Source organism: Typha latifolia, chromosome 13 (genome assembly GCF_019914945.1).
Source record: "Typha latifolia isolate L0001 chromosome 13, TyphaL0001v2, whole genome shotgun sequence".
Taxonomy (NCBI): Eukaryota; Viridiplantae; Streptophyta; class Magnoliopsida; order Poales; family Typhaceae; genus Typha; species Typha latifolia.
The window spans coordinates 3,242,702-3,252,108 of record NC_133098.1 but is presented as its reverse complement, the minus strand read 5'-3'; the positions used below and the strand labels follow the sequence as shown (position 1 = coordinate 3,252,108).

Below are 9,407 nucleotides of genomic sequence, written 5' to 3'. Positions count from 1 at the left end.
CCTCTGAGTAATGCGAGAGATATTTCTCATTTTTCTATAGAAAAAATAGTAATGTTATTTTATCAACAAAAAAAAAAAAAAAGAAATATTACAGATACAAAACTCCTAAATTTTCAATTCACTCATAAACTAGCAATAATAAAGTAAACTACTCCAAAAGCGGTTGCACCACCCTTTTGTAAAAAAAACTCTATTTTAAAGTAAATTAGTTAGAGTGATTTATTATATTATATGAGTATTTTTTTAGTTTGAAATTCTAAAGTCCGCATTTTAATCAGGACATTAAATTTTGTGTAGTCTCAAAAAATAACAATAATAAGGTAAACTAGTCCTGAAGTGATAGCACCGTTATTTTGTTAAAAGCTCTACAATTATGAAGTTTTTTTTTAAGCTTAGATTGGGACGTTTGACTAACTAAAGTCATCATAGCATCGAATTGGAGGATATTACAAAGATCTTCGGAGAGCTCCTTAGTAGCCCCAGCCAAAAAGAACGAAAAACTATCATACCTTAGTTTGCGACCCAATTCGCCACCTGGTTCCACCTTAACCTTCCTACAGCTAAGTGATAAGGCATGACGAAGCGCAAGTCTTAATGCCCACGTCTTTGCCATGAGCGTTGAGCTACCTGGAGCAAGTTCTCAGGTAAAGCCCATGAGCTCGACTTCCTTGAACTACTCTGGCTCGGCCCAGGTAATCTACCATAGACCAAGCACCATCTATGTTAAGCTTAGTCTAGCCATCCTTTGGCTTGCGTCACTTGACCTAAATTGAAATTCGTTGACGCGACCTCCTATCATCCCTACTGTTATACTCAGCCGCCATCCCGAGCATCCAACGCGCCACCCTTGTGGTTGCGTGGCCACTCCGCTTAAGGCTTCCTCATTTCGCTGCTTCTAAATGCTGCACAATGTAGTAGCAATCACAGTCTTATCCTATAGATCCAACCTTCTCTCTTGGTGCCAACTGACTTCCAACCAATTCTTAGTTTCCTCGTCCACTTTCTTTCACACGTCTTTGCAATATTGACAGGTAAAGAGAAGATGGTCATTTATGTCTCTAAACAATCCGCAGAGGCTGCGACGATTTTTCACCACCTAGGTTGAGGTTATTAAGGTATGTCAATGTCGAGATGCGATTCCACGCCACCTTCCAGTAAAATAAACGCACCCTGGAGCCACTTTGATTTGCCACGGATATTTTCAGCCAACCCAATGGTCTTTAACTTGCGGGAGAAGGAAGTTGTATATGGAGCTGGCCGAGACTCTCTTTGGGTGAGGCCATCAAATCTAATAATTAGAACTAGTGGCATCCCCTAAGCGAAAAGCCAATTCAAAACCAAAGGCTCTCTCTGGGTCCGCTATTGCACCCTTTCCACCAATTCTGCCACCAGTAGCTGACTTTCCAGAGGCGAGAGAAAAATAAGTATGTGATGACATTGTTTAATACAATGCAGGGAATCTGATGGATATTTAAATTGGCATGCATCTTTCTAAAGAGCCCAATACAAAATAAAAACTACATGACTAGTTCTCTAACCTTGCTGCAGCTGATTAAAATAGTTGCTTTAGACAATAATAATAATAATAATAATAATCATCATCATCATAATAATTTATCCCAACTATGTGGCATAACCTTGTTTAGCGAGAAGGACAAAATATGGGCCGTGGGCCCTGGTCCACGTACAAATCCAATACACTATAGTCGCCACCTGAATATGTTTCCGCCGTCCATCCGCGACTGCACGAAAGTCCAAAGACTACCTTCTTCCACTTTTACTTTGTTGCTGGTAGTATCAAAGAAATTTCGTACGCGAAGGTTTATATTGGTTCGTGTAGTTATTCTCTCTTCTTCCACATCATAGTAGATAGATCCATCTAAATCTCTAATCATCAGATGGGTTCGACTAAGAAGGCATCAGAGATTGCATCTCTCCTGGATTTGAAGCCTCACCCCGAAGGCGGCTTCTATGCGGAGACTTTTAGGGACTCCTCCATTACCCTATCCAAATCCCAGCTCCCACCTCATTGTAAGCTAATCTTTGTTCGTCCCTCGTATGCAACTTTTTATCAATTTATAGAGTGTGGTACTCTAGATCTGTGACATGGGCCTCTAGGAAATTTTTTAATTTGCTCATCTTGGTATTGAATTAAGCATTTCATGATGGTTTCTTTGAAGTACTTATTGAATCAAAGATGAGGGAGGTTTTTTGCATTTTAGTTATTGTTTTTACAGATTGAATTTGCTAAATTTTAGATCTTACTATTTGTATAGTTGAATCCTTGCAAATCCTTGGTATTCTTAATTCTCCCAAGGTCAGTTGTGGTATCCAAATAGCCTAATTCAATTTCCTGGGGATGAATGCAGTTTTATGTTTTCTAATAGCCTTCCGATAATAATGAAAGAATTTAGATCCTCCTACTACCCATGTAAGATTAAGACAAGTAGCCCAATAGATTTCCGGTATTTCCAACCAGTTCCTAGGTTCCCTTTTTTGTTTATCCTGGTGTCTCAGAATAGAGGATTAGGAACCACTAAATTGAGATTTTGTAGAGCATGCTTGGATAAAAAGTCTGTGGGAAAAAGGTCATTCTAATTGTCTACAAGTTGCACCAACTCAAGCTAACAGTGATATCTGGATATTTGTAGATCATGAAATTGTTGCCTATTGGTAGCCATGATAAGTTTATAAATGAGAAAGAGCATAACTGAAGAAGAACTACTGATACTTTTTTAGATTTGATGACATTTGACAGCAAAATTATAATACCTCTCAGTGGTTCAATAATTTTGATTTATATAGTAGTTTATCAAATGAAAAATGCCTAATACTACATATGTATATTTTCGTCTTCAAGGGCTCCAATTAGTAGCAAATTAGTTGAGCCAGATGGTTGACTTCTCAGGCTCTACAGAGTTGCTACAGGACCTTAACGATCTTGAATCTGAGCTCTCATACATGTCTTTCTAAGAAATTATAGAAGTCACACATGGAGCATACTCGATCTTGCTCCTTAATAGGATTTATTCTCAGCTTGGCTTAGAACAAAGCCAAGTTCAGTCAATCTTTCAGCAAGCTGAGATAGAGCTGTTCATGAGCTGCTCAAATCATTTGCAGCCTCTGACTTCAGCATATCAATTTCGTCTTGTTTGCGGACTGCTTTTAGATTTTCAAGATATCATTCAGATTACTTATAATAAATATTATTTTTCTTCTTTTCTAAATTAAGATATATCAATCAGTCTCATTGAAATTCTGCTATTAATGTCTCCATCTCATAATTGTCCTTTCTATGTTGATTTCCACATGGCATTCTCATTTATATCTTTTTTTTTTCCTTAGTATTTTGATTCTTTGAGTTTTGACATGACCTCCTTCTGACTAGTGAAATTAGCAATTCAGTCAGGTTAAATTTTTTTAAGAAGCCCAAGCCTGAAATGAATACTCAAGCAAATTAGTGTTTTTTTTTCTCATCGGCAAGAAAATTATCATTCCACGTTCACTTTTTGCACAGCCTTCCTCTAGTGCTCAAGGGTATGGACTACTCCATTGCCACTTAGCAGCATAATTTGGCAACAAAAAATGCAGAATTTATGGTTTATTATCTCATTTTTGGTTCTCATAGGTACTTGATAGTGAATGCAGTACATCTTTTACTTGAACATTCGTTATTGACACCTACTCTTAAACAGCATTCAGTTTAATTTTTCAAGTTCAGGATCTATATAAGCTGGCAATAAATGCAGATGTACCCAAAATATATAGGCCCATACATTTTATTGAATTTTCATAAAGAGACTTGTTGCTATAATTCTGATACAGTGTTTGTGCATTGCATCATCTAACTGAAATTTCTGCAGACAAGGTTGATCGTGCTGTGAGCACATCTATCTATTTCTTGCTGCCATCTGGTAGTGTCTCACACCTCCATCGCATTCCTTCTGCTGAAACCTGGCATTTTTACATGGGAGAGCCACTCACAGTAAGGAGTCCTTACTATCAGAGCACAGCTGATTTAGATTCCAATACATAAACATATAATACTGATTCCTGGTCTTGTGTCCTTTCGAAACTACTAGGTATTTGAGTTACATGATGATGGCCATATGGAGCTGACTGTCCTTGGTTCGGATCTAGAAGCTGGCCACCAGCCCCAGTACACTGTACCACCAGACGTGTGGTTCGGTTCTTTCCCAACCTTGGACGTTGAATCATTTGCATCTAATGGAAGTGTTCTTGTCAAAGCTCGCAAGAGGGATCCGGAGCTGCATTACTCTCTTGTCGGCTGCACCTGCGCTCCTGGCTTCCAGTTCGAGGACTTCCGTTTGGCAACAGGTGAAGAGCTGAAGGCACTTGCTCCTTGTGCAGAACCATTTATCAACTATCTCACCCTTGCCAATGCCAGCTAACGAATTGTTTGACTGGATAAGTTATACGAGCCTTGTTCTTCCCATCAGCCACAGTGTTCTGTACTAGCTTTGAATTTTAGTGCGATATCATCCAGAAACATTTGGATTTATTTTTTGCGATGAATTGATGGAGAATTATGAGATAATGATGGTTTGAACAAATTTTCTTGAGCAATTTCTTCTCCTCTGAGACAGATAGAATTTCTTCGGTTTGCGTGCATTTTGAATTTTGATCATAGAAAGTGATATAATCTTAGTCCCTCATCAGTAATGCAATGTTGATGCAAGATAATGAAACAAAGCGATGCATAATTTGTGAAGTTAATTTATTTGAATGAAATAGGTGCTAATGATAGTTCTATCATCAGATGGGGAAAAGAACTCTTTCCTTGCTCTCTTAAATGTTGTCTTTCACTGTTCTTAATTATTTTCTTGCTAATGTCCCATAATTTGTTATTCCAATTTTTTATGAGAACCATAACGAAGATATAAAGCTTCATTAATTGCAGCTGTTATTATAATGATTTTTATTGAGAGGGAGAGAGAGAGAGAGAGCAGCCAATATCTAACTTTCGGACTGATGAATGAATAAAAAAAACTTATTAACTAATGAAAGTACCTGAACCAATTGCCACACAGGAAGTTCCTCAATATGGAGAGGACTATATACATCATAAATGCAGCATAAAATAGTCATTTGCTAGAACAAAATTCTATACAAAGATATCCCAAAACAAAGACCCCACAAGTTCTTATGGCAGCTCAGGATATTCTCTAGTGTCTGTGCATAAGATCTGCCTGAAAGCAGAGGAGCTCTTCCTTTCAATATTCAAGTTCCAGAGATGAATTGATGACTATTTATTCCATGAAACTATTTCGGTCCTCTTTCTGAATGGTTTCTTCGCCAGTTGAGAACATTTGAACCAAAGAACATAATGTTACCTGAAGAAATATTAGAATGATGTCAGTTTCTGAATTCAAGAAAAAAAAGGAGAAAACTAATTCGGATCCTTCACAACATAACCTAATTAAAATAAATCCGAGATATCTTTTGTGGCATTTATGACACATGATACTGCCAATCCCAATGGTCCTAGTCTACCGTTAGTAGTTACATCATAACTGAAACACTCAAAAGACCTCTTTCCTCAAAATTATTTAAATGAACTCCAGTAAGCAAAAAAGAAAATGGACGGAACCTTCAAAGATCAAAATGCTAGCTTAACAAACAAAAAAGGACTGCTTACCTTTTATTTGGTCACCAGACCTCGTGGAACATTGTATGTCATCTACATTTCAAGGACAATATCTGTAAGTCAAGGAGAAGCATTGATTAGTTGTGTAACTAGACCTACATAAGATCGTTACATTCTAAAGCTAATCCCTAAAACTTACATTCTGAATCAGTTTTGACCCATTTGACTCCATCCTCTCCTATTTCTTTCATTGTTTCCTCCGAATGTGCTTTCTCCTGTGGTTTCGTCTCCAAGTACTTCTTTGCCCTTGTTGATGTAGAACTTTGAGGGTATATTTTCTTGTGAAGTATTGCCTTGAATAACTATGGAAAGTTCCACACGGAAGTTAAGAGCAATATAAAAGAAAGAAAACAGAAAAAGAACAATAGACCATTACCGTCAAAGATTGCATTAACTTGTTAATATCCATAATTAAGAGTTAAACAATTTACCTTCTCCATTCTTGATTCAGGTAGTGGATCCCTAAACTCAGAAACTGGTGTGAAGCCACCCTTGCAAACAAACATCTTCTTGAGGAGAAATGAGATCGATCTTTGCTTAAGTGCGTTGTGATTATCTGCTAGAAAATCTCCAGCTTTGTTTAAGATGATCTTGCTATGGGATGGTGACTGATCGCAACTGTTCTCTTTCCGCGATTCATTATCAACTTTCCGGCTATCATTCGAGCTAGATTGGCACTGCAGCAATCTATCCAGTGGTGCATTATCCTGCTCCAAGGTCTGCGATCCATCGCTAGAAGACTTGTGCTTCGGTGTCAACAGCTTATTGAGTTCTTTCTGTAACTTGATTACTTCCTCTAGCGTGAAGTTTGATCTGTCCGGTGATGACAATGCTTTTCCTGGCGAATCAACTTTTTGTATAACTTCCTTCAACTCACTATTACCAAATGTCCCAATTGCCAGAAAAGATTGAGGCCAATCACTGAATTCATCCTTTGGGGCATCAGGTATGGTGGCATCTATTAGAATTACATACAGTCAGTATGCAAATCATATCGAAGTCTAAAGAAATGAAAAGGATAAGTATATTGTTAATTTACACTCACGAGCCTCTCATTATTATATACAATTGGGCATGCGCTGGTTTCTAGGCCACATGAACATTCTTTTATTCTATATATAATGTCCTTTGAGGAATGTTGACAATGTATATCTACTAAAACCATACTTTAATCTAGCTGACCAGTATATGCTAGACAAAAGTGGGTTAATCACTTTATGAACTATTTCTTTTACTTCATTCAAACGCCTGCATAAATCTGAAGCGGCAGAGATGGAGCCATCCCTAAGGACATAAAAGTTGCTGGAAACCAATAATTGTTCTAATTCTTTCGTTCTTCTTTCAAGGATTTGTTTGTATGATGTAATCAGTTACACTGGCTAACAAGCTGCATAGAGAAAATGTCCTATGACTGCTTAATTAAAATGTACTTAAAGATCTTCCTTTCTCATGTACCAGTATAATTGTTAAAATATAGACACATATTTTAACCTTTATATCCATCTTATGTTCCCACTATGATAATTTATGAATTCTCAATTTTCGTGTCTGCTAACATTCTTGCAAACAGAAATTTCTCAAGAGAAAAATATTCATTCAAACAAAATAAAGACATGAAGTAAAATGTAGCATTACCCTCATTATTAGAGATGTTGTTTGTAAAGGTTCAAACTTAATACCACTCTGATGTAAGAAGATATCGTCACACTAAGTGACACTCTTGCCAATGTTCATATAAAATACAGAGAATGAACTTTTAAGGTGACATGGCCCACTACCACTTTCAGTCATGAGGCCATTCATTATTGCAGTGGCTTAGAAGAAGGAGAACTAGAATATAGAGCGTTTATCTACAAGATAAAAAGTAGAAAGAATAGATGAACTTTACAGATGTATCAAATAAAAAGAAAATGAATCACCTGTTTTACAATCTAAGCAAACAAGATGGGCAAAATTTGATAAAAGGTAGAGAATAAGTGTGCATAAGTAATTAGTTTGAGCTTTTGCATTCTATTTATGAATGCTATCAGAATCCGAAGCTCATAAATAAATTCACTTTTTTGTTGCTGTTGATAGCATGAGCCCATGCTAACCGGATAACTATATAAACCCTCTCAAGGAACGAGCTCAAATCATACACACTTGCAATTGGAGTGGCAAATCCACCAAATATCAACCACAATGTGTCTAGAGGGGAATCAAAGCTATGAACTCCTACCATGGGCTGGTACAGTTGTGACCTTCATTAAGAACTTATCATCCATGGTTAATTTCTCAAAAAACCAAAACGGTTATAATCCTTGGTTCACCATCTTCCTATTTTGATAGGAGGGTAAAATGCATATAAAAACTTGCAATATTAAATAACTTCTATTACTAATGAAATCCAAGGAAATGAGATGCATGCACACTTTATTGGACTAGCCTTGTAACAAATTAACTCTGAAGTATAAACTATGATACCACCATTTTAAGCCTCTTGCAGAAAAATATCAAGCAAAAAAAAAAAAAAAAAAAAAAATCAAAATGAAAAAGCAAAAGAAGAAAACCCACAACACAAACAAACCAAATATGCAATAGATACTTACTACAAGATGGACCACCATCTGCATCAATTTTCTGTGTCTCTTGTCTCCCACTAATCTTGTTTAGTACCCAACTAAAAATCTGCAAACCAACAGATCATAAAAACCTATCAACTTTATGATGCTAAAATATGTTAGAAACAATCCCAAGATAGACTTCCTTCTTTTTCTATCAAACAACATTGGATTCACTCCTTACCCTCATTTCTCCTGCTAAGCTAGGAAGCTCCCAATGTGTGTGTGTCTCTCTCTCTAGAGACAGAGAAAGAGGGATGAAAGAATGAATGAAAGAAATAATCCAATACAAAAATCTATCAGGTATCAGAGGTTGTGAAGTAGAGGAGGTTTATATATAGAATGGTGGAGATTAGTGATAAAAGCTACGACTAATTGGGTAGTAGGCCAGGAGTGATCCAGGAGGTCCAAGTTCCAAAGAGGTTTCTGCCGCTTGAGTTCTTTCCTGGCTGCCTTCTCAAAACTTTCTTCTTTTTTTCTGAAGCCTTTTCATTCATTACTCAGCTGTCTACCATTAGTCATATGCGGACAAACCCATATATATATATATATATATATATTATCAAACGAGCTATACTACTAGTGCTAACTCTAAATCTTCAAAGAAAAAAAGAAAAGAAAAGAAAAAAAGAAAAGAAAAGAAAAAAAGAGTTGTTTTAAAAGTTCCTAGGTTATAGGCTCAAGAATTTCAGATAATTAGAATTTTTTTTTTCTAAAACATAATTTCAAGGCAGGATAAATATTCTTACAAGAATAAATGATTTATTGGTAAAAACTATGTATTGTTAGCCCTCTAAATTGGATAAAATGAATAGCTTTTTTTGTTTTTGTTTTTGTATATAAACATTTTCCTACTATTTTTTTTCCACTCCTACTTTTTCCACGTGTCTGCTGGTCTGCCGCATCGGATAGATCGAACCGCGCCACGTGGGATCTAAAACACTCCGCGGGCCCCACCGTACAAGTGTCAAGACATTGATGGGAATCCGCAGATCGCATCTGGTCGGGCTGACACGTGCGTCGGAAGTGGTTTGACTCGCTACAGAATCATTAGGCGGCAGCCATCATTCTACCAACATGATTAGAGAAGTTTGAGTAGAAGGATTTGTCTTGATTAGCGAGGCTAAGCGTTAGCCTTC

General features: G+C 36.8%; 2 protein-coding genes across 3 annotated transcripts; one reads left to right on the top strand and one right to left on the bottom strand.

The window, feature by feature from the left end:
* The first annotated feature begins 1,647 nt into the window (after positions 1 to 1,647).
* LOC140800363 (uncharacterized) lies at positions 1,648 to 4,574 on the top strand. Of its 2 annotated transcripts, none has more exons than XM_073155105.1 (4): positions 1,648 to 1,820; positions 1,899 to 2,031; positions 3,864 to 3,985; positions 4,083 to 4,574. In XM_073155105.1, exons 2-4 carry the CDS (start codon positions 1,899 to 1,901, stop codon positions 4,410 to 4,412), a joined length of 585 nt encoding a protein of 194 aa, XP_073011206.1. In that variant the 5' UTR covers positions 1,648 to 1,820; the 3' UTR covers positions 4,413 to 4,574. The 2 variants fall into 2 exon arrangements, with proteins under 2 accessions (XP_073011206.1, XP_073011205.1); XM_073155104.1 differs by having other exon boundaries at positions 1,734 to 1,830.
* A 423-nt stretch (positions 4,575 to 4,997) lies between these two features.
* LOC140800000 (protein DEEPER ROOTING 1-like) lies at positions 4,998 to 8,790 on the bottom strand. The gene is made up of 6 exons (XM_073154613.1): positions 8,453 to 8,790; positions 8,257 to 8,335; positions 6,100 to 6,626; positions 5,808 to 5,970; positions 5,660 to 5,721; positions 4,998 to 5,354 (listed from the first exon to the last, which is right to left on the bottom strand). The coding sequence occupies exons 1-5, from the start codon at positions 8,456 to 8,458 to the stop codon at positions 5,702 to 5,704; spliced, it is 795 nt and encodes a 264-aa protein (XP_073010714.1). The 5' UTR covers positions 8,459 to 8,790; the 3' UTR covers positions 4,998 to 5,354; positions 5,660 to 5,701.
* Between the last annotated feature and the right edge of the window lie 617 nt (positions 8,791 to 9,407).

Bases quoted from the DNA above. Each gene is read 5' to 3' on its own strand.
- LOC140800000 (XM_073154613.1), bottom strand. The intron at 6,627-8,256 runs GTAAGTATCTAT...TAATTCTAATAG, and splicing joins AGATGGTGGTCCATCTTGTA to ATGCCACCATACCTGATGCC. The intron at 5,722-5,807 runs GTAAGTTTTAGG...CTTGACTTACAG, and splicing joins GGTCAAAACTGATTCAGAAT to ATATTGTCCTTGAAATGTAG.
- LOC140800363 (XM_073155105.1), top strand. From the start codon at position 1,899: ATGGGTTCGACTAAGAAGGCATCAGAGATTGCATCTCTCCTGGATTTG. The intron at 2,032-3,863 runs GTAAGCTAATCT...AAATTTCTGCAG, and splicing joins ATCCCAGCTCCCACCTCATT to ACAAGGTTGATCGTGCTGTG. The intron at 3,986-4,082 runs GTAAGGAGTCCT...CGAAACTACTAG, and splicing joins ACATGGGAGAGCCACTCACA to GTATTTGAGTTACATGATGA.